The following is a 27,236-nucleotide window of genomic DNA, read 5'->3' as shown; positions in this document are numbered from 1 at the left end:
GTTCGCGGTGTCCTCATCCCGCCCGGCCCCTCCATCGAGCTCGTTCGCGGTGCCATCAGCCCGCCTGGCCGCTCCATCGAGCTCGTTCGCGGTGTCCTCAGCCCGCCCGGCCCCTCCATCGAGCTCGTTCGCGGTGTCCTCAGCCCGCCTGGCCGCTCCATCGAGCTCGTTCGCGGTGCCATCAGCCCGCCCGGCCGCTCCATCGAGCTCGTTCGCGGTGCCATCAGCCCGCCCGGCCCCTCCGCTGGCCCGCCCGGGGTGCCCTCGGCCCGGCCGGCCCCGGGAGGAAAGCGGGAGCTCGCCCCTCACAGAAAGAACAGCGCCTACCTGGCTGCCCTCCGCCCAGGCCGGGCCCCACGCACCTGGGCAGCGATCCCCAGGTGTGCTGCAGAAAACATTCCTGTTCACAGACAGGCTGCTCTCAGTGTTCTCAAACTGTTCCCCCTTGCATACAGGCACACAAAGTGTTTAAACGTTGAGGAGGGATTCAAGCGTTGGCCCCTCACAGACAGGCAGAGATGGCTGTGGCTCAGGTTTCAGTGGCACTTAATTCAGGGAAAGATGACCACAGAACAGTCAGGGTTGGAAGGTTTCTCTGGAAATCATCCAATCCAACCCCCCTGCCCAGGCAGGGTCACCTGGAGCAGGTGACACGGGAACATGTCCAGGTGGGTTTGGAATGTCTCCAGCGAGGGAGACTCCGCGACCACCCTGGGCAGCTCTCCCAGTGCTCTGCCACCCTCCACGTGAAGTTCTTCCTCGTGCTGAGGTGAAACTTCTTGTGCTTTAGCTTATGGCCATTGCTCCTCATCCTGTTGCTGGACACCACTGAAAAGAGTCTGGCACCAACAACTGGCACCCACTTTGGAGATATTTATAAGCGTTGATTACATCCCCTCTTCTCAGTCTTCTCCAGACTTAACAGGCCCAGCTCCCCCAGTGTCGCATCAGAGATGCACCATTCATTCCCTTAAACACCTTTGTGCACTCCACTGGACCCACTCCAGGAGCTCCATGTCTCTCTGTACTGGGGAGCACAGAACTGGACACAGCACATCAGAAGTGGCTGCAGTAGGGCCAAGCAGAGGGGCAAGATCATCTCCCTTGAGCAGTGAAGGGAATGTTTTGGATCTGCTGACAAAGTGAATCATTAAACAAGATGAAGGGCTTGAGGGAAGAAGAAAAGTTTTCAGCCACAAGTAGTGAACCCTAGGAGGATAAAAACAACACAGAAAACGGACAGCAAAAGCTAGATACACATCAACTGTTCAGACAGTTTTCAAATTAAGGTCTGAAAGACCCATATTCTTAAAGTAAAACATCATTTTTATTTGTTTTATTAGAAACATCGCACAGAGAGGCAGAGCCTTTCACAAGCACGTGTGAGCCCGTATCTCCCTAGGAGGGTTAGTTTCTCTGGCTATCTGTTAGGACCTTTGGCAGAGCCAAGCAGAGCTGCTGAGAGGGGGACACACAGCACAGGGGAGCAAACTGCAGCAGGGCTCTGGCAGGGAAAGGGCAAGTCAAGGTTAGCTAGGAAATTCACGTTTTCTAGGATTACAGTAAAATGAAGAGCAAAAAATGCGTGTCTTGGACTTGGGTTTCTTCCATCACAGTTTTCAGTCCTCTCCACCACACAGGTTCAGCAGTGCCCTCTGGTAATCTCCTTTTGTGTCTTGCTGTAAAGCAAGCGAAGAAAAATACAAAATACGTATTAGGAAACAATCACAAAATATGAAAGCATATGAATTGTACCCTAAACCTGTGGGACAGTCTATGATTCACACTGAAGCCTTCTCAGCCTGTAGGAGACTATCTTGACTGAGTTTTACTTATGTGTGAGCCGGAATTATTTAATCATTCTTGTCATACAAATGCAAGGCCAAGCAGAGAGAAATTTGGGTATGAGAAAGAGTAACATAACCAAGGAAAGCTGTAGGATTTGATTCTGCTCTGTCTCACTGATCACTGCAAAAGTCATACACCAAGGTCACTATTAAAAAAATTGCTAATAATCTACAATTGACACCTTGAGGAAAAGATTCTGGGTTAAGACTTTGACTCAGCTTAATCTACACAAGGAATAATGCAGCATATGCCGTTGTGAGGGTGAAGATTAGCTTTGAAACAGACACACAAGCTCTTTACCTATGCCCCAAGTTAGACAAAACCTAGGACCTGTAGCTCCTGTCTAATCACAGAAATGGACAAAAGTCACTCTAGCTAAAGAGCCTTCTCCTTGAGCACCGAAATGAAAGGGAATTGCAGTTTAAGTGCTCTATGTTCATTCAGCAATCACAGAACAATTGTCTTTTCTTTTGATCTGAGGATAGGGGACAGGTGAACAGAATTTTCCTACAGAACACATCAGCTGATTGCACAAAGCCTGCATATAACTGTCAAGTGGCTGCCAGGAACTGTACCAGCTGTAGGCTGTGAAGATAAAGGTGGGGTTTTCCATAGTACAGAGATAATACAATACTCTCACTGCAGCCTCTAACATACCTCCCATGAATCCTACTGGTACAACAAATCCAGTGAAGACTGCTGCAAAGGACCATGATACAAAACCAAAGATGAAAAACTTGCCTGGATGAAATAATAGAGAGATTTTCCGTATTTCCTCTTGAATTCACTCTTGATTTTCAGCATGTCAACCTCGCAGCGGGATACCATAATCCTGATCAGGACCTTGTCCCGGGTTCCCTTGCCCTACAAGCAGACATGCGTTTAGAGCTGCAACAGCCGAAATGCATAACGAGCCTTTACCACCAGTTAATGATAGGACAGCAAATTACAGGCAACCAAGATGAGCAATAAAAGATACAATGAATTAAATCTTTTAACTAAGGTCATTATTATGATCCAAGAATTTGAGCATGAATGTATGTTTCTCATCAGCAGTCACAAATTTAGCTTAGACTGTAAGCAGCAGTTTTGGTTCACCAGGTCTTCCTGGAATCTCCTAATGCCTGTCACCAGGTGTTTCTCTTTCATCCTTTTTTATCAGAAAATGTTTTGAGGCAAATTTAGTATCTTATTTTGGTGTTCAATAAACAGCTTTTTCTGCTATCAGCTCTTGGTTACATGCAAAAGATGTGTCTAACTTTGCTAATTATAATCAACTGATATAATAAAGATCTTTATTAGGAGACCCTTTCCTACACTTCCCTATACCAGATGAATCTGAATAGATAATTCAGGTTCGTAACTGTTAAAGAATGCTTTTGAACAATATTAGGTAATTGTTAATTTATTCACATGCCAGTCACATTTCATATGAACAGAAGTGCCTAACAATGACAACAAAAACAGTAGAAAGAAAAATCACTTTCCTACCTTCATGGAATCATACAGTCTGTCTGCAAAATACAGCTGCTTGTTCTGAATGCACTGGACTGAAGAGAGAGACAAGAACAGTTAAAATATTCTGCCCATACACAGGACACAGAATATTGCAGCCCTATTTAAAGATATGTTAAGCAGTCAAAATAAGGTTTTCAGCGAAAATTCCCTCAAAAAGGGGACATGGAGAAAATATTTTTACCTGACTTGCTACTTAGAAGTCATTTGGTTTAGATTGTGATTGAACGACGGATGCTCACACTCTTAGGAAGTGTTTCCTTCCATGAAAAGTGCATAATTTCAGAATTGAATAATATGAGAATGTAGCCCTCCTTAACAGCTCCCAATTCATGGTTCCAGTTCCAGAAGCTCGCTCTCCTCTGGAAACACTCCTCGTATATTAATCTATGAGAAGCCTCCTTTTCAAGGCTGAGCTCTGTTTTTACTCCATTTGCATTACACAGCTCTCAGCTCACCCTTAGTCTGAAATGCATTTTCCCCTTAAAGAACTCCCTCTTAAACACAGTGACATCCTTGTCATCCTCACCTCAGGGCACAGTATCAGACTTACACCCTGCCTCCCTGTTTCAGGGAATTAGGGTCAGATCAGCTCTTCAATCGGCCCCTACCACCCCTCACTGCCTGCCTGTCTTCTCCTCTCACACACGCACAGTTTTCTCTCGAGCCTGTGTGGGTACTAAACAATCTCAACCTTTTTGTTTGCTTGGGGAAACAAACACTAAGCCTCTCTATCAAATAAAAATGGAACTAACAGCAGATCATAATGCACATGCATTTTCATTTTAACTGCAAAGCAAAGTATATATTTTGCAGAGGGCAAAACTAAGCTGCTTCTCAATATCTGCAATATCCTAAAATATACCAGTGGATCCGACAACACCAGCACGTCCAGCTAATTTCTCATCCAGCAGGGTGAATCTAGGCCCTACCTTTATCATGATCCATTGCAAGAGCCCTGAAAAGATCCTATATAAAGACAGTCTTTACTTCAGGGTAACTTACCAAGATTAAGAAAGGCATTCTCCAAATCTCCCTTAACCTCCTTCTTGATGCTCTCCAACATATCATATGGGCTGTAGCTCTTGTACCTGTCAAACACTAGCACAGAAAAGAAAGCAGGTGAAATCAAAATCAGACCAAGGACTGGCAGAAATAACTGCCCAAAGCATGAACACAGACACAGGAATATAGAGACACGATTAATAAATATCTATGCAAATCCTTCTGACAATCTCATCTTAAATACAGCATAAGTTTGTCAGCTAAAGGTCCTGTGCCGTGGCCTTTGTGTTTTCCTTGAACAACTCCATAATCTGGGAAAATATCATCTTAATCCTGTACTGGTATGTTTTGAAACAACAGTGATTTAAGCTCTGAGAAGTCTTCAAATGCTTTTCCCATGAGCTGCCTTAGAGCAGTATCAGAGCTGCTTTTGAGTCTTCACTGGCAGATTTAAACACATGATATAGCTAAGCTACCTCGGCACAGAGGTAAAAGCTAAAGGACTTCTCAAGGTCTCCTGCGTCCATGCTTTCTAGATTTGCAACATCTTTGTTTCCAGTGTACGTGACATAAAATTGAGCATTGTTACCCCTGTGTAAAAAAGAGCTGTACACACTTAAAATGTGAGATCAACATATCCACAGAAAAAACTAGATTTTTGAAAAAATTAACACCTTTGACATGAATTAAGGTTTATGAGATCTCCTACATTTTTGAGTGGTTTTCACAATTGTTTCAATCGTATCTGGGACAAAATAGTTACCATTTTGTTAGAGCTTTCTTTTACAGGAAAAAAAAATCTGTTGCTTGAATAGTACCTTTCTGCAGGTGGGGAACACTTCTTTCAGTCATAATGTTGATCCACTTGGGGACATCTGTTCCCTTTCTTTTCACACCAGCATCATAGAGGTCCTGGGGTTAGAAAGAAAAAGAAAATCACCAAAAACCCAGGAGCTGCACAAGAAGCCATTGTATATGTATACAATTTCCTTATTGGAAAAACAAGCACTACTGGGACTGTGTCTGTGGGAGAAACACACAAGGACATGTGGCTGGGCAGGTCATCAGGACAACATTCAAGAATCTAAATCTGACACTAAGACTAATTACTTCATATTCACCTCTGGCTACAGCTTTACTCTGTATTTAGCTCTGTTTACCTCAGCAGAAGTGCTCTTGACAGATGCAGATGTAACAAACAAGCATTAACAGCCACTAAGTTCACTGCAATGGATGTGTTTCCTTTTTCTAAAGGCTCTCTCTCTTCATGTGTCTCAAAGAAATACCAGAGAGCCTCTGTATAGTGGGTAAGTAGTCTGTGAAAATTGATAACCTGAAGGCATCAGGATTGCAAGTGGCAGATTCACTGACACCATGCAAACATTACTGTGCTGGACAATCTGAAACACACACACCTACTTCACAAATGCTCTCCACTTCCATTTTTATTTAATATCATGTTATGTTCATACTAGGAACATATTTTTATGTTCACTATCCCTCAAAGCCTGACCAACTGGAGATATTTCATGGTCATCATCAGCACTTACCCTGGCATCTTGGTCAATCAGCTCATAATCAATCACAGAGGTATCTTCACACCTTTTGCCCTTCAAACAAGATAACAGTATTTTAGAAGGGTTTCATAGAAAGTAAGCAGTTCGCTATACGCACATTCCATTTATTTTCCTTTTTTTAACCTGACTTTGTTAAATGAGTAACTGCACACTCCACCCCCACAATGAAGCCAATGCTGTGGATGGTGCATTTCTGTTCAAATACTTTGCCCTTCAACATTTGACTGTATTTTTTCCCCAAAGGTCAGTGAAAATACAGGGAAATTTCAGAGTGTATCAGAAAGCCAATTGTTTCACTGGCAGCCACCACTCAGGCACATTAGAAAAAGGGGGAAACTGAACAGCCCTACCTTGGCCAGGGCAACCATTAGCTTGCGGAAGTCACCAGACGTGTCTGATACGATGTCCTTTTCCAGTTCTGTCTTGTACACTAGAAAACAAAGAGTCCTTTTCAGGCAAAGGCTGTCTTACAAATACTCCTTTGCAAGAAAAAGGGCTGCTAATTGCTGTGGTTTATGCACATAAACAAAGTTACAACCCAAGTCAGGTGTGGAGGACAATGGAAACGAGCCCACACTTGCCTACATCAAACCTAGCATTGGTACCAGCTAGTCATGAGTTCCATGCAATCAGTCTCTCATGGAAAGCTTATAAAAAAGTTTCATTTAGACCCAACTTGTATTAGTAGCAAATAGCCTTCAATCTGTTTGCTACCAAGCAACAAGATGAAAGTATATAAACCAAACAAATATCCAGAACACCAGTACAAAACAGCAGAGAACCAAAGCAGATTTGAGTGAGCTTTCTAATAATGAAATTCACACTGAGGGGAATTTATCCAAGCAATTTAGCGTAAAAGACATAGTACATGGAAACTTGCAAAGTAAACTCACTTTCCCTGTAGACTCTGTTGATTTCACTGAGCTCCTGATTTGTTCTGGAGCAGATGATTTCAATGAGTGTGTCTTCATCAGTTCCCAGCCCCTGCAACACATACGGGACTCAGTTAGGAGCTAGCAGTGAACAGGAATGCTTAAAATGGTTTAAAAACATTTTACAGACATCTCCTCTCCCCCACTCTTAACAGTTCAGGGATGTTTTTTTGCCAACTGCTCCTGAGAAAAAAACAAACGGAATATTTCTAGTGGCTTAGAGATCCTGTAGATGTTCTCTCTGGTCAATGTGCATCTGCTGTGAGTGTCTAACGGTGGCCTCCTCAGCAGCATAACTGGAGAAGGTCAGCTTATCATGGCCTGTGTGATTTTTTTTCTGTCCACTGGGAGCACAGGAAGAAAATCCAGTCTTATCCTCCTGTTAGGATGCTGTTTGTTAAGCCCACCAGAATGTCATTTGGCAGGTGGCAAAACCGGGCATAGTTTCCACAGGATTTCAAGAGAAGTAACATCCTGGCAAAATGTCTCATGCTGCAGTCTTGAACATGTAGAAAATGGAGACAATTACGTGGCAAAGTACCCTTTGGGTAAAATCTCTCCCTTGAAGGGGCAAGAAAGTGGGACAAACAAACAAACAAAAAGAGGAGTAAACCCAAGCAATTTTATTAAAATGGCTTAAAGCTAAGAGAACTAGGAGAGCTTTTCACCCAATGGCTCTAATAAGCATCTGGGGGAAAAATGGAAAACTAGCAATATGTATAATTTTCTAAATATTTTTGAAATATTTTCAAGGATGTGTAACAGAAAAATAATTAACTCCTCAGTGATAACTTTGCTTTCCTCGACTCTGATGCCAAAGTCATAGCTTGTAATGCTTTATGTATCAAGCCAAACTTAAGCTCAGGCAAATTCAGAGCATTGAGAAGGGCTTTGCTAATTCAGACCAGGTGCTTGGGATCTGGGAAGAGCAACCCATGGAGAGCAGAGAGTATTCTACATTTGGGACTACTCCGAGGCAATTACTTGGTCTTTAATCCCAAATCCCAAACTAGTCTGAGTCTCAGTAAATTATGGAGAGGCTGTACTCACACCAGGAGAGGGCAGCATCCGATTACTCAAACAGCACATTTGGCCCACAGCTGAAGAGTTACCATCTCCATAGTGGGCTGGTTTTCTGGCTTTGGGGATTTAAGGGGTTTTTTTGGGGGGATGGGGGGTGGGTGTAGTGTGTATGTTTATGTGGTGGAGGGGGTGGCTTTGTTCTCTTATTTGTTTATTAACTCCTTTTTAATCATCTGGAGAAGTTAATTAACTGGGCTTATTGACATGTTCTAAATTTCAGACATAGTGCTTGTCTTTAATTCTTAAAAAAAATTAACTTGAACAAGAACATCCAGAATGTAAGTGATGATTAGATGATTATAATTACAATTTCCCAGACATTAGTTTGCTCTGAAAGGTGGTTGTACTGGCATCAGCACCTCTCAAGTCTTGTTCCAGTGGCCTGCAGAGCAGATACTGCTTTTGATGCTCCATCTTCCTCGTCTTCTACACAGGGGCAGGTCTGGTACAGGATGTTCTTTCCAGATCAGTGATATGACCCCGTAACTGAAAACTACTGCTTAAGCCTATAAATGCCAGCAAAGGATCTGATGGCTCGTGCTAACAGCTGCTCACTTAAAGGTTTCTCATACTGTGAACCTGTGCATTGTTTGTAAGAGCAGTCAGCAAAGCAGCCATGCAGAGCAGCTTGCCTGTTACTCCTGAGCTGACAAGAATAACTTTTGCCTTGAAGAAAGGAATTTAAAAACCACATAGTTCCATGATTTCTCTCATTTTGGATGCCTTGCAACTGGATATTTAAACTGTGGCACTAAAAAAAAAATCAGTTTGAAAACTATGGCCCTGGATATGAAGTCCATATCCTTTCCTGAGACAGCAACATCAGATTAATAATGTTAAATTTTAAAGTTTATTTACCTTCATGGCAGCTTTCAATTCAGAGGCATCATACTGTGCTGGTGTCTTCAGCAAGCCCAAGATCACTGCCTCCAAATGACCTGAGAGAGCAGACTTGAGTGCTGCAGAAAGTTCCTGCAAAAGAGATGGGATGATGGAAGGAAAGAAATTAAAGCACACTTCTGATTTCCAGAGAATTTAACCTGCAGGGCTTTAAGTCTCCAAGCCTGTGGCAGTGTTTCTTACACAACTGACAAGAAAACAGAAACATAAAGAGCTTTCTGGCTGTGAAAGACTACAAAAAATTAGGGCAAAGGAATTTTTTTCTAATCCTCTGAAAATAAGAAGAAATGCACCAGTGTCTGACAAAGTTCTGGCAAGCCCAGTGCAGACACATCTGAACAGCTTCACTCCGGTCCTGAAGCACTGATTCTTTGTTGGAGCTAATAAGCACAGATGGATCTGAGTTTGACTCGCTGTGGTCAGTGCTTCTCCATCACCCTCCCACAGTTCTCCCAGCAGCACTGTATTATTTGTGGTTTTCCTCTCATCCCAGCCCTTTACTAGCTAAGACATTGGAAAATTGACTGCACACTTATTCCACCGTAAGGCCCAGTTCCCAACCAGCTACCTGAGGAGATAAAAAATCATCCCTGAGCACTGAAAAATTATGTCTGTCTTTAAGGAAACTGTCAGAAGATTGTAGCCTAAATCCCTATTGTTAATTGCCATTTAGGCCTGGAAACACAGACAGTCAGGGATGTCTACTGTAGAGGATGCAAATCTGCACCATAATAATCAGAGCCCATGTCCTCTTACGGGTTTCAGATGCAACTTGAATTATGCTAGTTACCAGCTTCCCTGTAGTGTATGTTACAACGTTGGAATCCCTGGGGTCAAGTCTGGGGTTCACACAGATCCATGTGGTCCCTAAGCTGAAGTTAAATCTGTAGCTTTCAGAAGGGAATTGCTGCATTTCAGTTGCTGGTTTCTCACTAACAATCACTGAGCTGGAGAGGCAGGGGAAGAGTGGGTAGAGAAAGTGACCTCAGCTGAATTGAAGGGAAGTTTGTGCCAGAGAGATAATGAGCCAAGGCTTTTAGTTAATTTCCAGAGTCACCCACTTAACCCAGGGCACTAATTGACGCTAATACCGTATGCACTTATTGCATGGATGGGCCAAGGGAGGCAATGGGGGTTTGGGGCATCTGGCTGCTTTAGACTGAGAATCATTTCAGTACAACCACTCCACTTGGGATACAATGCCCCAGCCTTTATTTGGGCAAATTCTTCAGAACTGCTACAGGAAAGATAGCACGTATCTCTGTAATAAGTTTTAAGGAACAAGTTGCCCAGAGAAGTTGTGGTTGACTTGTCCCTGAAAATGTTTAAAAGATCAGGCAGGATGGGGCTTTGAGTGGAAGGTGCCCATCTTGGGCACCCAAGTTCCCTTCCAACCTAAACCAAGAGCTTCCATCACACACTGCTCCTCCCAAAGGAATTAAAAGAGAGGTAGACTATGTGACATTTAAAAATCATGACCTATTCATAGATCCTGCAACACACAAAGCAAGCAGCCTAACACAGCACAACACACTGCCAACAAAATCTGCACAACTGCTGGCAAAGAAAACCATCAGACACTGTCCCTAGAAGATATACCTACGTGTCTTTTCATATCCCACTTCCTCCTCTCTTGCCTCCTCACATGTTTATCTCTCTGAGTGGTTTCTACTGCACATTTCCATTGTTTATACGACTGTTTTATTCTTTGGCACTTGTTAAACTTCTGATAAATTCAGTTTGTTCTTGGGTCGCAGCAAGGGAAAAAAGTGAGACAGAAACATGAAAAAAAGTTGCAGATTTTCTTGACTGTGCATTTTTGTGATCATGCAGAACATTTAACAAAGCTTTAAGTGACACATTTCATGACTGGGGTCCATTAATGTGCAGGTTGTCCCAGTGACCCCAGGGCAGGATGCGCAGACGTGTGCACACATGCACAACCTGGCTGTGCCTCTGCATACACCTCTATCATTCATGCAGAAAAGCTGGTGAGCTGCCAACATTTAACTCCCAATTTACGTTTGGTTTCAGATGAATATTCTGGGATGCTACTGGAGGACTACCATTTGGGGTCTGGCAAACCTAGAAGAGATACATTCATCATAACCTGAACTCTATATAACTTTCCTCTTTTTCGCCGGCAGGAAGCTTCAAATACGGTAAGATTCTCAAAACTTCAAAAGATAAGAGCTCTTGCCTCTCATTTTGCAGAATTCTGCACACATCTTGCACCTTTCTCTCCATCAGTAGATCAGTACCTAAGGTATTTCTGCCAGGATAATTTTTAATGAGTTAGCTCATTATATCACCAGTCCACAGCTGCAGTCCTTTCTCAGCTAAGCTAGCTGTGGGCAGAGAAACAGAACACTTCCTTTATGCTGAGTTGTCTTAACAAAATAAACAAAAATGAAACACCCCCCAAAAAATATAAATCAACCAAAAGAAAAAAAACCAAAACAATTCCATAAAGCATCTCTCTCATTTTTTCCTTCAAATGGAGGCACTTCATGCCAGTGACTTCTCTGCACTTTTAGCACATTTTACCAGGGAATCCTGTGGATCTCACTGTGATTACTGAAGGTGCTAGGAAACCACCATCTCCAACAGACTGCAGTCCCAATTGTGCATATTCAACGTATTTCAAAGTTCTACCAGTCCTAAACTGTGACAGCATGGACAAAGTAGATGTATCCTGAATTTCAGTGAAAACACAAACCCTGAAAAATCTAATTGCCCACAAGAAAAATATTCAATAATTACTATTTCTTCATAGTTTACTACCTTTTTGGTTCTCCTCTGATAGGCAAAAGCAATGTCCTGCCTCTGTTCATTGCTGCGGTTTGTCAGGATGTTGATGATGGTGACCTCATCCACACCTACAAAGACACAAGACAGAGAATTAGAGAAGCTTTCTCGTCACTGTTCTTGAAGCAGGATGTTCCCCAACACTCCAAACACAGCACAGGTGCTGGCTGGAGCAGAGCTCAGCAGCTCTCACTAGTTAGTGTTTATCCTGTCCTGGCCCTGGGGTAAAAGCCACAATTAGATGCAGATCTTTGGACACCTCAAAGTTTAGTTTGTTACCAGCTTTGCTACTCTGTCTTGCGCTTCACTTGTGTGTCCCTGCACTAGTTTTCAAGCACTCAGAGTTCTGCAAAAAGTTGCTCAAGGACACAGACTTTAAAACTTGTATTTACTAAAGCCTGGCCTGTCGTTTTAGTGGAGTTTTTTCAATTAAGACTTCTAAATTAAGCAGTTATGTTTTCTATTTAAGCCATTTAATCCATCACTCCAAACATGAAAATGGGAAACGAAATCAGAATATTTAATTTAGTATGTTCCAGAGGCTCAAAAGACCAAAGGGATTTTTGACACTCGAAGAACTAAGTATGTGCCACTTCTTTTTGAAATCACTGGAAGATCCATGCTGAGCTCTAACTGGCACACCTAGAGGATGTGGATGCTCAAACTCCCATATTACCTTTTAAGTAAGTGAACTACATATCAGCAAAGGTTTAGTTTTAAGGGAATCATTCCAAATCCATGCCCTTCAGTGCAACTGTCAGCTTTTGAAGCAAACAGGTGGCTCTATAATCTAGAGGTCAGAACAGGCCCAGAGCCTCACCTCAGTTCTCTCTCTTTAATAAAAGGACTATGAATAGCTTCTTTCCCACTTGCACATACATCAATGTAAAAGATGATTTCTTGATAAAAAATCCCAGAAAGTAAGGACTGGATCAGCAGCTACAAGCAGAACTCAGATCCCTGCCAGAATCCAGCTACATTTCTTTCCCCTATCACTCAAAGTAACCTGAAACAAAGAACTACAACAGATATTATAAAAATGAATCATATAAAGTAGGAATCTTCAAAAAACCTTTTAGTCCCTAGCTGCAGAGTCTAAAATTATAAGCTAAATCCAAAAATTCTCTCTCTTTCTTCACCACATTTTTCATGATGAAACACATTTGGTAGCCTCGAGTCCTTAGCTTGTGCTGAGGCAGACCTACACCAGCGCTCTTACTCACACAAGCTTGGCCTGCAAATGACACCATAAAGCTCTGGAAAGCATTGTGTGTCCGAGTTACAAACTCTGAGCTGACTGCACATTTCAGCCATAATCTACTCCCGCACATTTGAAAGTGTTCCCACATTAGAAAAGAAAACAAATTCTCCCTGTCCAGAAATGGCCACACACAGACACTGAGCCTTTCAGCTGTTGCAGGCCCACAGCACAAGCCAATGTCTTCAGCTTTTTAACAAATTCTGAATTTAAACCATTCTCGGCATTCAAAAAGGCAAAGGACATTTTCAAGTTGTACCACAATTGCTACAGATTAGAAGCCCACAAATGAATGACTTGACTGCGTCCAAGTTTCTTATACACGTGCTATGGAAATATGAAGTTAACTCATTGCTCTGGCATTCAGTGGAAAGTAAGTGCCTGTACTTCATTCACACTGGGGAATCATGCTGCACGCACAGGATGCTGACTCACAGCAGCTGAGGTGGGGCAGAGCAGGACAGCGGCTCCAACACTTTCCTTTGCTGCTGGCTAAAGTTTCTGAAAGTTTCAAGGCAATGAAACAAAGTTTATTTCCAAATTTATTCTGCCTGGGCAGATTTTATCCCTGCATTTCTATCAATGGGGAATGGAAAGAAAAATTCTGCTTAATGACAGCTTTTCTTGTGGAAGAGGCAATGTGTGGCATTGGTAAGATCACAGTGTTGGAGCTCAATCGGCAAAAATGAGGAAATGAACATGAATGGGGTCAAAGGGAAAAATTTAGATAACACAAGACCATAATTTCAGCTCTGCTGTTTTGCTTAGCAACAGTCCACCAAACCCAAACCATGTTGTAATGAGATATTTCTTTAGCGACACTTTTAATATTTGGAATATGTGACTGATGCAGTTTGGTGGATTTCAGGCACTGCCCTCTCTCAGCAGCAGATTATCCTCTAAAAACTTTTCCTTCATAATCTTAAAAACTCTGTCAAAAGGGATGGGCATGTTGGATATACTACATAAACAGAAGAGCTTTCTGTAAGATTGAATTGACTGGTTTATATGTCATCATTGTTTTACCAATTTCTGGATATAATTAATTTATTACAGATCTATGTTCTAAGCTCTTTCCTACAGCAAACCTGTGCCTGAATGGAATAAAAAAGTATCCCATGAGACCTCAATAGAAAGCTGCAAGTAACAAATATTCACAACCCAGTCTGACAAAATTATTTAACAAGAGCTTGAGACACACAAAGTGTCAATGGTAGGAAATAATTGAAACAGAAGAGACACTTTAGCAGTTGTCTTTGCTATGAAAAAAAAAGAAAAGGAAATCTAACATAAGCTCTGTTAGTGCCCCTCTTGATAGTTTCTTCTGGTTAGGTTCACGTACATCAGCTAATCTACACCCAGAGCACCGCTGAGCATTATACAGAGATTAAACAGCTTCTTGTCCTATACAGCAAAAAGCCAACATTTACAAAGGACATGCCAAGGCACTAAATGAATTTGCTGCAGAAACACTAAAGAGCATAAAAATGAAACACAGTCATGGCATTTATACCAAAAGGAACAAGCCAGAACTGTAACAAGTTATTTGTATTATGCAACCTCTAGGTTGAACAACTGCTAACTACAAGGTTTTATATGACCTGAAGTCATTTTAGCACATTTCCCTTCCTAGGCTGGTGGATGTATATAAACCCCCTGCATTTAATTCAGCTCCACTCAAAGCCCTGAAAAGGGCTGCACAATGTATTGGTGCAGTATGGTTTTTGCAGGTAGATCTAAACCCAAATAAACACATCACAATATTTTCCAGAGGTCTCCACAGATGAACAGATGGCTTAACAACCTCTGAGGAGTTAAGCTGAAGAGTGTGAATGAATGCTGAAATATTTAGATACTACACAGAGCAGCACAGTCACACACTCTGCACTAGATCTTTCCCCTAAGCCAAATATACAGCTGTTCAGGCAGTAAAATAAGTTTTAGCCATTTAACACAAGAATCTCTGAAATGGACAATAATTTATATGCTAACTCTCCCAAACAGGCCTGCCCTGATGGCAAACACCAGACTTCAGGCGCTGTTTATATAAGGTACAGCCAGAGATAAGACTCCACAAGATCTCATTTCCATGGCACTGCTAGAGTTTCCAACATATTGGAAAGATTGCTTTGGTGAGTGTGAAATACAGGTCCTTTATAGCACATACCTTGATTTTCAACACAAGGAAATCCCAAGGGTTCAGATACCAGGAGCCCTTTATCCTGTAAAGAGTAAAGCCCACCAAATGGCTCTTACCTACCTGGGTTGTCTTTTTTGTTTGTTTGATTGTTTTTTTTAATTTTCAACCACAAACCAGCTTGCATATATATTTATAACTTATCTCTCTCACTGTTTTAAATTGAACAATTTAAAACACATTTCTCCTTATCATTCTGTGATAACTTACACTGCTTATTTCTACTTCCCACACAATGCTAACTAATTGCTAGAGAAATGGTGATACTTCCTAGGGAAATGGTAGCTGCTGTGGATGTAGACAGTTTGTTCATTATGGGTGTTATATTTTTAGTTCAAAATTACTTAGACGTTTCCCAGAATTATTTTAAAACTTGTTCTTGCAGGTAGCTCTTTACATCACTGTTCATAGAAAACAGTTCTTGTCTGGATGAGCTGGAATTTTCATTTGAGGAAAAACCCTGCATATATTTTAGAGAGCTCACATTTTATCGAATCTTCTGAATTAGCAGATGAAAATATCCTGTTCTAAAGCATTCAAAGTACAAGGAAACAGTAGTTGGAAGAAGGGCCATAACATTCTAGTTCTTCATTCTCCACAAGAATACTTCCTTTGTGAGATTCTTTAGGGTGGAAGCTCCGGTACCAAAACCATACCAAAGAGAATTTCCCTTTAAAGCCACCTTCCCAGAATAAGTTCTGGGTAACAAACCAATAAGCAGAGAGAAGCTTAGTCCTACAAACATGCAAGTCCATGAGTAAGTTCCCTATTATTCACTCAGGGAGTTGAAAATCATCTCTGTAGTGAAACATTTCCATGTAACTTAACTGCACTGCTTATCTTTGCTGGGAGAAAGTGGGAAGACAACATGTGCCTGACTTTCCTGACTGGAAAAGCTTTTATACTGCCTAGGATATTGCAATTTCCTTTTGCAGTAATTAGCAGCTTGAGAGTTCTAATGTGTAAGTTTGTACCCATCCTGAGAGTCTGATGGTGTATTTGACGTGTCTAGATTTGCCCTATAATCAGAGTTGCAAAAAATTATAAAGTCTAGACAAAATTCTACATCTATACAAATCAGATGTTTTTGGCTGCTGCCAAACCTGATGTTGTCTATATATAACCCTCTCACCAAAGAATTTATAAAAAAAAAACAAACCAAACCATAAATGATTCGAAAATCAGAACTGAGCCCACTTTAATAAGGAATTTCTCCAGTTAAATTAAGAAATCTTGTGAAAGAAAGCCTTGTGCTTGTTATGGAGGGGATATATTTTACATTTTATAGCAAGTCAAACACACGCTTTGCTGGCACTGATGGAAGACTTAGCATTGCTTTCTGATGAGAAACTGTTTGGCTTTTAAATTTCTCTCTGACATGAAGGCAAAAGACTTGTCAGTCCCAGCTACAGCCAGCTGTTGCTCCTCTGGCCTGGAGCAAGTGTGGAAAGAGTGGCACTCCCTGTCCCAGGACTAGGACAGGATCCCAGCCCCAGGAGTACCACCAAGGCATCACTTCAGAGCTGCAGCTCACGCTCCCTGCTCTCCCGATGGTTTCAATACACCAGAGGGAAGCCTGTCTAATAACCCAGCTCAGAGCAGCTCTCACATTGCCCTGCCCCTCAAATACTGCAAACTCACTTCAGAAACAACTTTAGGGCCTTCTTTGACCCAGATTAATACAAGATGAGTTTTTAGTTCAAAACCCAGGAGAAAAATGTTCAAACCAGCCCTAGGCAGCTGTCTGGAGAGCTGAAAGGAAGAAGACATGTCCAATCCAACAATCCAGTAGAAATACGTGATTCAGAGCCCACTCCCAAATCACTGCCAAAGGAGCTGATGCTTCATTCTCAATTGGCAGGAAAGAAGAAGAATTTGAAGTACTGATGAGTCAAGAGACAAAAAGCGGACACTTTCAGTGATAATCTCAACAACTCATGGCTGCAAACTTAAAAGCACATTCAAAGCATGCGCTTAGAGGGTCCAAAATCTCACTTGGTCAAGATTTCCCCAGTGCAGTCTGAATCCAACACCTCCTAAAGCAGATATCCTTGAGGAAGGATATCAAAATGTTGGTGTTGAGACAGTCTCATGTTGTTTTTTGCCAGCCAGCCTTCTACCTTCCAACAGAATGGGAGGCCCAGCCCCTCCCTGCTGCTCACCTTTGGTCTTGATGGCTGTTTCCAGGGCCGCGGCGTCACGGTCAGCATCAAAGTTGGAGTAGGCCTTCACTGTGGCATAGGCACTTGGAGGGAGAGAATGCTGCAAGGAAAAGAACAAAAAAACCCTTCAGAGTTAAACTGTGCAATCGCTGCAATTAATAAAACACGTCTCACAGTTACCCGGTATTTAGCCCAAGGTTTAATTGCAAGAACCACCATAAGGTATCTGTGAAAATGGAATTCTACTCGGAGCCACTGAGCTCTCTTCTCCTCATGTGTATTGCCCAGAAATCCACTCACAGCTGTGCTTATTATAACGCAGAATATACACACATAGGTACTATATTTATTGCAGCAAAAACCCAACACCTTCCAAGTTTACTCACTAAACTTGAATATTCTAAAATCTGGAGTTTTCTGGCTAGATCTGAAGGAAAATGACTAGAGGAAGCCAATTCCAAGAAAGTTAAACTCTACAGTGTCTCAGATTTGAAGTCAATATTTTACTTTTGATTACAGGCTACAAATAATAATTTTAAAAAGTGCACAAAACTTCTTCTGACTTTATCATTGTTCATCTTCAATTTCCTATCTCGTGAACTTTAGGGATAACACAAAAAAATCTATTTAAGGCCATAGCTCTAGAAAGCAGAAGTTATGGATCATTTTTGAAACTCTTGGCCTCCAGACCCTTGCTTTAAGCAGCACGAGGCTTGCAAAACCAAACGACATTTCAAATTACCTCTGCTAAGAGTAAGAGGACTTGCAGGTGAGCTCACTTCGTAAACAGATGCAAACATTTTCCAGGTCCCTAGATTTTATCAGCTGTTAATTACGGTCTTCTCCTGAGGATTACAGCTGCAAACAGAGGGTGACCAGAACACAGATTCACCTCTTCTCAGCTGCTTCAGTGGAAGCTAACAGCTTGTTATCACCTCCCAGAGGAAGGTTAAATTAAACCACAGATTTTCATACAAGTAGCTGGGTAATGGTCACAAATCCCCCTCTGCTGAGTTCAATTTAGAAACCTAAACCTCTGGCAGAGGTAGAGCTACTAGCACCTGAAATTGCCGCAGCCATTTCCGAAGTGAATGAACAACTAAGCTTTCTTGGAAAAGATCCCAAGGAACTTTTGTTTCCATCTCTAACGCCAAAGGGAGGCTGGGTTCATGAACAGAACCAAGCTATCCTAATATCCCTGGAAAATATTTTTACATGCAAATTTTTAAGAGGACAACTTTTAACTAAAAAATTCCGTGGTTTCTGACTAATTTTGACTCTATCCCTGCAGAGGTCAAGCTGTTCTGTCCAGATTCCTCTGGCAGCTACCCCTGTGCCTTCTGGGGACAGTCTGTTTTATGATGGGAAGTCAAAAAAGCACCAATAAACGGAATCATTTTCTTTTGTCTCTTACCGTCAGTGCAGCCCAGCAAAGTGGCCCCAGTTTGGCCCGGAGCCACACCGCAAAACACAGCCTTTGCTTTTAGCAGATCAAGTTGGCGATTGGAACAGTAAATGGAGACATGCAATGCAGCCTCAGAGAAATCTGGGTGCCTGCAAGATTCCCAAGCCCGGCATCCCCATCCTGGGGCACTGCTCATTAACCAGCACTCTGCATAATCTGAAGCAGGTCACCTGGTGACCTCAGCAGAGCTGGGTACCCCTCCCTCCACACAGCTCTAAGTATTTTCTGAGTAATTTGGATGGAGTAGTTTACTGTAAAGATAATAGCAAACACTATCAAAATACACAGCGTGTTTGCAATTTGGTGGCCATTTTTCCTCTGTCCCTCCACCCAAGGCATGTACCAAGTCAGACTGAGTTTCCCTGACACCTGACAGGTCTTATCAGGGTGAATGCCTATGAAAAACAGCCATTTAAATTCCATTTATTCAATTACTCTGGTACACTACTGTACCACAGTACTAGTATTGTATGTTTTCAGACAAGACAGCTTTCAAACTGACTTTCCATTTAGTTCAGTACAAAATTCTTTACAATGTGGCACTAAAAGTCCAGATAATGTGCAACTGCACCACCTGTCTGGGCCAAACTAAAGCAGAGAAATTGGTTTTCTCCCTGTGCATTCAGTGTGCTTCAGAGGTCCTCCAATTGCCTTACTTCCTCTGAGCCTGACAAATTTTATCCTGTTGGGAAAAATGAGGGAGAAGCAAATAGCACTAACAACAGCTGCAGAGGCTTAATTTGACCTAAAAACACCAGGACCCTTTCACAACCTCTACACCTGAGTATTCTGAGACTTTCTCTACCCCTGTGGAGAGATCCAGAAACTGGGAGCACAGCTCAACCCCAGCCCAACTCCATCCTCTCCTGACAGGAAGGAAGGCTGAGGCAATCAGGTCTTTACCTTCACTCAAATCAGCTACTGTACCACTGATGCAGAGCACAGGAAGCACTAGGGGCTCAGCCACAACCATTCTATACCCTCAAGGTTAAAAACTTGTTCAGGAGAAAAACTGGTGGCCCAACTATCGTGTTTAACATCTGTTAATTTACTAAGTCATTGCTTAAATGAACTGGTCTAATGTTGCAGAGCCACACAGGCCAGCTCCTCAGTAATCCTGGCTTCCAACTTCCAGCACAAACCAGGTGCCTGAGCCTTCTTACACCCTGCAGCAGGATTTCTGATGAAAAGGCTGCCATGGAACAGCATTCAAATCTGACTTTTGCAACTACTTGCAAGCATCAAGGAAGAAACATTTCTGCCCTTGAGAACAGATTGCTTAATTATTAATACAAAAGTAATTCTCCATTGAAACACAAAACCATGAAAGCTGCAGACTTCACTACTTTTGCACTACAAACCAGTTTTACTACTTACCTACAGTGCACTGGCCAGCTCTTCCAACAACACAGCTCTTCCACAAACATAGTCTGGTATAATTCATTTTGCAACAAGTAACAAAAATTGGCAAAACACTTCTTTGTACCAAACTCAGATCCGGAGCTACCAGTTGTAAGATTTACATGTATAGCAAGTCTGTTAGAAATGTGATGAAATAATGCACGGATAGGATTCATTTCCTCTTCACTGACAATCACAGAACCACAGATTCATGGCATAATAGGCTGATACCACACAGATGGTAGATTACCATCTAACTGCAATTTAAGAAATCAAAAAAAGACTGTGGCTTTCTGGTATTTCAATAAAACTATAAACCAAGTGCAGATGTGGTGAAAAATACCCAGTCAAAACTAAAACAGAAAATGAGAAAATAAGTTTGAGAAAAGAAATCTTTTCAAGAGCTAGTTCAGTTGTGGTGATAACCATTACAGGAAGTAGATCCCCAGTATTTTTGTTGTCATACCGTTCTCCATTTTTAACTGGAAAAAAAATTCAGAGGGCATCAGCAAAACCAAACATATATCCATCTTCTGTTCTCATTCTTAACTCACTTGCTCCTTTGGAAGAAAGAGGAACACAGATGCAAAGCTGCCATTGTTTGCCCTGTGACCTCTTTGATAAGGCCCAGCAGGAGGACGCTGCTCATGCTGCTGGCCAGTTAGAAGAACTCTCATTAAATCATATAACTGTCCTATGGTTTACAGCTGGTTTGTGGATAAAAACTGATCACTGCTGATTAGGTTTTTAGCCAATAAAAGTTTAAGAGATGTGCAGATTCTTGTAAACTGTACAGCTCAGTACATTTGTTGTTGCAGAGTCCTGTAAAATGAACAAGATGAGACATTTAAGCAAAACAAACTTTTCTTGTTTAGATAATAATACTTACATCTCCTTCAAGGGTGAGCTTGCTTAAAATTTCATGAACAGTGGACATCTTGAAAGAATGCTGGAGGAAGAGAAAAGAAAGACAAAGTAGAATTAAATATATTTACAGTTACATCAGTGTGTTACACCACTCTTGAAGCACTGCAGCACTTCAAGTCCAAAGGATCTGCTAACACCAAGCAGGAAACAAGACTTAAGAGTTTCCAAGCCACACAACCATTTATAATGCAACAAGAGGTCTTCATTACATTGTACAATAAAAATTCCCGAAACAAGCATTTCTTCTGCATTTTAAATACTTAAACAGGAATTTGAGAATCTCTGCCACAGAGTTGCTGAAGCTGGTAGTAGTACCAGGAAAACTCAGTACCAGGAAAACTGAGTACCAGGTACTCAGAACCAGGAAAACTATTCAGAAACATTATAGCTTGGTCCAGCTCGAAGTCAAAGAACAGCAACAAGTAGTAGCATTTAAATCACATGCCCAATTCCTCAAGTACTCAGGAAATGCAGTGGAATTATTTCTTTTCTTGCAGGCATTTTATAAAACCATAACCCTGTTTCATCTTTCACCCTGGGTCTTGTGGTTTTGTTGTAGCTCTCCAAAACAAACATCACTTAGTAACACGATTATTAGAGATGAGGTAATGAGGACTATCTTAAACTGGTAGCTCCAAAAAGAAGAGCCATTGTGGCAAGTTAATCAATATCAACGCTCCATTGCCAGGAGCTGAATAACATCTTCCTTGTATATGTAAAAAACCGGGGAAAACCCCAGCCCTGAGATGGATTATATACGTTGCAGAAATAAACATCGATGTGATAAACTTACGTTACAATACCTCACCTTTTTTAAACTCTGGTTTCTGGACAGGGAGTTTGCCAGAGCTGCATTATTGTTTTAGTGAAAGGGTCTCTCAGCTAAGAAAAGCTTTTCCAAAGGTTGTAAGCCAGGGGCAATATTTAAAAGGCTTGATGCATTCCCTAAACCCTGCTCTCAAATTTCTCTACAGAAAGGAACAGACCTTGCTACTCACATTGCTATCCAGTCACCCAGGATAGCACCTGCAGCAAACATTATTTGCTGTTGAAATGAAAGCTTTTTTTTTTTTCCCAGGGCCTCTACAATCCAGCTGCGGAGAGGAGAGGAGAGGAGGGGAGGGGAGGGGAGGGCAGCAGCACCTCCAAACCAGTGACATTCCACTAACTGCTAAGTGAGCCTGAGAGCAAAATTGCCCTGTTTTCTGCTGGGTGCCACACCCTTCACTTCCACACTGCCACCGGTTCCCCAGCCCAGCTCCAGACAACTCCCAGCTATTGTGCAGCCAGTCCTGGCTATGGCCTGTCTCCTGGTTTTCAGATGGTTTTTAATCCTCCATGAGTCACTCTCCTGATAGGATGGGGCTTTCCTCAGGACTAGCCGCCCAGGCCAATTCCCCAGACAAACCAATCTCCTCTCCACTCCATGACCAATTAAGAGCTTGTAGAACCAGAAAAGTTTGAAATAAATTTTTAATAATGGTGATCTGGTTAAAACTCTAGAAAAAGTGTTGTGGGGTTTTTTTTTTTCTTCCTAATTTTAACTCCTGTAAAGAGAAAAGCAAAGAAATCTTTACCTTTGGCAAAAATAGCTAGCGCTACGAGAATAAAACACAGCAGCAAAATCACAGTACTTTTGTAGTGTAACTGCTGTTATGTCACATTTCCTCACTCAAAACACAGAAAGAGAATCTTCCATCTTCTGAATCAATCTAGGTTGAAGTAACAAAAGCAACTTTACTTCAACAAGAAGTAAGATTCCAGGGGAAGAAAAGTTAGACAGACAACAAAAACGACAGTCAGGCACTGATATATTTGAGAATACATGTTTTTTCAGAGGTAAAATCCAGCCCAGGCCTTTAAAGACAAGCTGTAGAAATTGTAATAAGCTGTTACCTGCTGTTGGCATTATTAATCATGCTGGTTAGACTTGATTGATATACTCCTGAATTATGAAATTCCTAGTGTTTACACTTCATAAAATGAAGAGCCTATATGTGAGACCTTTGTACTCTGACAGTGTTTCAATGATGACCAAAGATGAGCAACTCAAGTCCTTTAGTCTTTCTTGTCACAAAGAAAACACCAGTGAGAGCTGAAGCAAAGCAACTGCAGCATAACCTTTCACATGAAAAAAAAAATAAAAATCACTGAACAGCTTTTTGCGAGACTACTGTTTCTAAATCAATTTAAAAACCACACTGAATCAGGTTTGTTGGAACAAAACACTTGATCAGAGTCCAGGAACAGAACTAACACACCCTCACATAGTGCTGGAACTCCAGGTTCATATCAGCAGAACACAACAATGCTATAGCAACTAACTGCCCATCAACAGCAAGCTGGCAAAAGAAAAAAAAAAAAAAAGGGAGTTCTTGCAAGAGGCTTTGCAGTGAAAGATTTTTTACCCAGAGAACAAACACAGCTCTTGTCACACCCTGCTCTGTAAAGCAGTCTGAGAACAGACTCTCACTGTTCTCTGATGGACTGGTTTTATCTGATATAGTTTTGACAAGTTCTGGATGGGTCTGAACACATAAATAGAAAGTACTTGCACTAGCCTGTTCTTCTTACACTGGAAAGGAACCAAGTGTTACCTTCCAGCTGTAAACTAATACTTCAATACCTTAAGGCAAGTTTCTACAACCAATTTCTAAACGCACATTACACAATCCTGAATCATATGATTCTGCTAAAACAGATGGCATGTTTTGGCCTCAGCCCTTCCAGAAAGCACTGGTTTACAGGTCTGTTATTACACTGGCCCAGTCTCTATTCACCAACTTATCCCTGAAACTTGTTGGTAACGGAAGAAGGTGTGTTTAAAAAGCAGCCCCATATCTTGATTTCCAGGGCCAGCTCACACACATTATGGAAAAAAAAACCCCAAAAATCCCCCCTTATGTTCCATGGAAAAGTTCCAGGTATGCACAAACAACTGCATTGCTCAATAAGCAGAGCTAGCATTTAAAAAGCACTTATTATACGAGGCAGAGATGGGAGCAAAGGGTGTTCCCAGACATCTGAGCCAAGGAAACGGCATCCCCGGAATGAGAGAATGGAAACTCTTCCACTTGGAGCACATCTGTGTCCAAAAACTAGGGCAAGCCTGTTATCAGAGGAGATGAGAGAGAGTGAGGAAGACCTGCAGCATCTACTGTAAATGAATCAATGGCTCAAAATCATTCATTTATGTACAGTGCTAAGCAGGACTACAAATAGGCCAGGCTGCATCTCCCCAAATCACCCACTAAGGTTTAGCACATAATTTAAAGCCACTGTTTGGAGAAAAAAAAATCCTTTTTAAAGAAAAGCATTTCAAAACCCATTAAACTGCACTACCATAAACATACTTGAACCATTTTCTTCCACAGACGTTGCTAATAACCCAGGAAGTTCCGTTCCAGGAAGATACCATGCACATAAAAAATTAAAGACTTTTGTTTCTTCAAATTCAAGTTATTCTCACTTTCGGGACTTTACAAGAAAACCATTTTTTTGTTGTTGTTGTTGTTGTTGATCAAGGCAAACTACACCTATTATTGGCCAATGGAAACTTTTCCCACGAGGGCTGCTTATCAAACGCAGCTCTAGCAACAGAAGGTACACACAGGGATGAAACACTCAAGGGCACACTGGTTCCAGGAGTCTTTCACTCTTGAGCGGTGCATCAGGGTCTGCACCTCTGTGCAGATATAGCATTTGGATATGAACATAAGAACTAAGGTGAAACAGAAGTAAAGCTGCCACGTATAAGCACGCAACTCACTTCTGCATGACTATCCTGAAATCATTTCACTTCTCTTCCAGTTAAAATACCTGGTAACATTCCTCCACCCAACCTCCCCTCCTCACTCGAGGGGGAAGCGGTGTCCGAGCTGACTCACAGTCGAAAAGGCAGCAGCAGGATCTCCGCAGTTCTGCTCACGCCGGGCAGGGTGGGAGGCAGAGCCACGCCCGAGGCCGGCAGTGCGAGCGGGAGGCGCCCGGGGCTCCGCGGCGCAGCGCGAAGGCACCGCCCGGTGCTGCTGCTTTGCCTGCTGCCCGCGCCAGCGGCTGCCTCTGCAGCGGCTCCGGCAGCAGCGGCCGCGCCCCGGGCGGGAAGGGAAGGGAAGGGAAGGGAAGGGAAGGGAAGGGAAGGGAAGGGAAGGGAAGGGAAGGGAAGGGAAGGGAAGGGGCCGCTGTCCCTGGCGAGCTCGGGGCTCCGCCGTGTCTGCGGGAGCAATTCCAGCCTCGCTGCAACTGAATGAACACCGCCCTGAGCGAGCCTGACTGGCCGGCACAGTTTCTCTGCAAGTCTCCGCGCCGAGAAGCGAACTTACAGTACCATGGTCAACCCAGCTGAGCCTTTGTGTACCTTAACAACGAGAAGAAATGACTATCTGGGGAACTTTAACGAAGTTTGGGACCGGTTCCTCTTTCCTGAGCGCTGCCGCCACACCCAGAAGTGCTGCGGGGCGCACGAAGCTTCCCGAGGGCTGCCTCACCCACGGCCCCACCGTCCCAACGTGGAACCGAACACGGAAAAGTAACAGGCGGGCAGGGCCGGAGGAAGAGGAGCTGGGCACGGGAGGGCGGCAGCCGCCGCCGCGCTCCGCATCCTGCCCGCTCCGCTCCCGCAGCAGCGGCGGCGGCTCCGCGGCGCGACCCCCGCCCGCAGCCCGGCCCCGCGGCCTCCCCCGCCCCTGCGGCGCTGCCGGGGCCGCGCTGCCGCCGAGGGCTCACCTGGCTGGGGCGGGCAGGGCGGCTCTGGCGGCGGCTCGGGCGGCTCCGGCAGCGGCTGGGGCCCGCGGCTGCCCGGGCGGGGTTTTGTAGGGCCGGGCGGGCCCTTCCCGCCCCGGCGCCCCCCCCGGCACGGCGCTGACTCACCCGGCCGCGCCCGACTCGGGCGCAGGACGGGGACAGGGACGGGGTGGGCAAGGGTAGGGCAGGAGCAGCCTCTCCCCTCCGCACCCGCGCCCCACCGGCCGCCCAGGGAGCTCCCGAGGCTGCGGAGACGCCGGGAGCAGCAGAGGGCTGCAGGGGTCGGGGCTCAGCCCTCGCCCCCCAGCCCCGCTTCTCCACCTGCCCGCTGCCCGCCCACCTTGCAGCCGCGACCCCCCAGTGCCTCCGGGGAAGGCGGCCCCGTACGCCTCCCCCAGCCTTCCTGGGGCAGCAAGTGGGTGTTCGCAGCCCGTGCCTTGGGTTCCTCCGAGCAGAGAGGCTGTGACAGTGCCGGGGCGCTCAGAGCACAGGGCCCCCGAACGCCCCCGCCCCGGCAGGCCGGGCACTCCCTGACCCGGAGCGAGAACTGGGCTCATACACAGCAAACCAAGATCGTGCAGTGGGCAGGTGGGGCCCAGCCCGCTTCCCGCAAGCCGTGCTCAGCGGGCAGGGGGCATCGGAGCGGGGAGAAGCCTCAGTGACGTCTGGCACAGGCAATAAATACTGGAAGAATGAGACACAAGCTCTGCTCTGAGGCTGACTGAATCATGCTCAGATAACCCGAACAGGCCTACCACACCCAACACAGGGACAGGAAATCGAAGCTGATTTCCAGCCCGGGCAGTGAAAACTCAATTATGGAGTCCCAGGTGTTACACTTGTAACAGAAGATAAGCATAGTTTAAAAGTATTTGCTGATCCTCAGTCGGATCACTTGAGATGACTTTCACCTCAACAGCATGGACAAGATATACGCCATCGATGTTAAATACTGCAGAAAAAAAGCAAGCAGTTCCCACTCCCAATACAAGCAGTTATTCCTGTAACTTCAGCATGGTTTTCTTAATCGCCTGCAGGTGAATAGATGTACATAGTTCTTTCAAGAATACGTGGTCACCCAGTCAATTTGATTCTGCAAAGAGATATTTGTCTCTGCTAGTAGAAGAATTTTTTGTAGGCACGGACAGAGATGGCAAACACGGGGTAAAAAAGTTTTAGGCTTCGCCAGGTACATAAAAACAGCAGTGGCCAAAGCTGGCAAACACAAAAGGAACAAGAACGCAGGCTGAGAGACACTGTAATTGCTGGGATGAAACAAGCTCAGCAGGACAAAAGGGGAGAAATATTAGGAAATACTACACATGACCTCAAACATGGAGGCAACAGAGTGGACACATGAACTGGTCATTCCAGAAGGTGAAAATAATGTTAATACACCTTTTCTGGTTAAACAG

General features: G+C 43.5%; 1 protein-coding gene across 2 annotated transcripts; it reads right to left on the bottom strand.

The window, feature by feature from the left end:
- Window positions 1-1,305: 1,305 nt before the first annotated feature.
- ANXA2 (annexin A2) lies at window positions 1,306-25,885 on the bottom strand. Of its 2 annotated transcripts, none has more exons than XM_066196373.1 (12): window positions 25,804-25,885; window positions 21,041-21,100; window positions 17,286-17,385; window positions 11,645-11,739; window positions 8,819-8,932; window positions 6,839-6,929; window positions 6,296-6,375; window positions 5,919-5,978; window positions 5,187-5,280; window positions 4,369-4,464; window positions 3,340-3,398; window positions 1,306-2,712 (listed from the first exon to the last, which is right to left on the bottom strand). In XM_066196373.1, the coding sequence occupies exons 2-12, from the start codon at window positions 21,086-21,088 to the stop codon at window positions 2,518-2,520; spliced, it is 1,032 nt and encodes a 343-aa protein (XP_066052470.1). In that variant the 5' UTR covers window positions 21,089-21,100; window positions 25,804-25,885; the 3' UTR covers window positions 1,306-2,517. The 2 variants fall into 2 exon arrangements, with proteins under 2 accessions (XP_066052470.1, XP_066052471.1); XM_066196374.1 differs by lacking the exon at window positions 25,804-25,885 and having other exon boundaries at window positions 1,306-1,679; window positions 2,590-2,712.
- Window positions 25,886-27,236: the final 1,351 nt, after the last annotated feature.

The sequence above is a fragment of the Chamaea fasciata genome, unplaced genomic scaffold (assembly GCF_029207755.1).
Source record: "Chamaea fasciata isolate MVZ Bird 193981 ecotype frontalis unplaced genomic scaffold, bChaFas1.0.hap1 SCAF_14, whole genome shotgun sequence".
Classification (NCBI taxonomy): domain Eukaryota; kingdom Metazoa; phylum Chordata; class Aves; order Passeriformes; family Sylviidae; genus Chamaea; species Chamaea fasciata.
The sequence above is the reverse complement of the archived record's forward strand: the minus strand, read 5'-3'. Positions and strand labels throughout refer to the sequence as shown.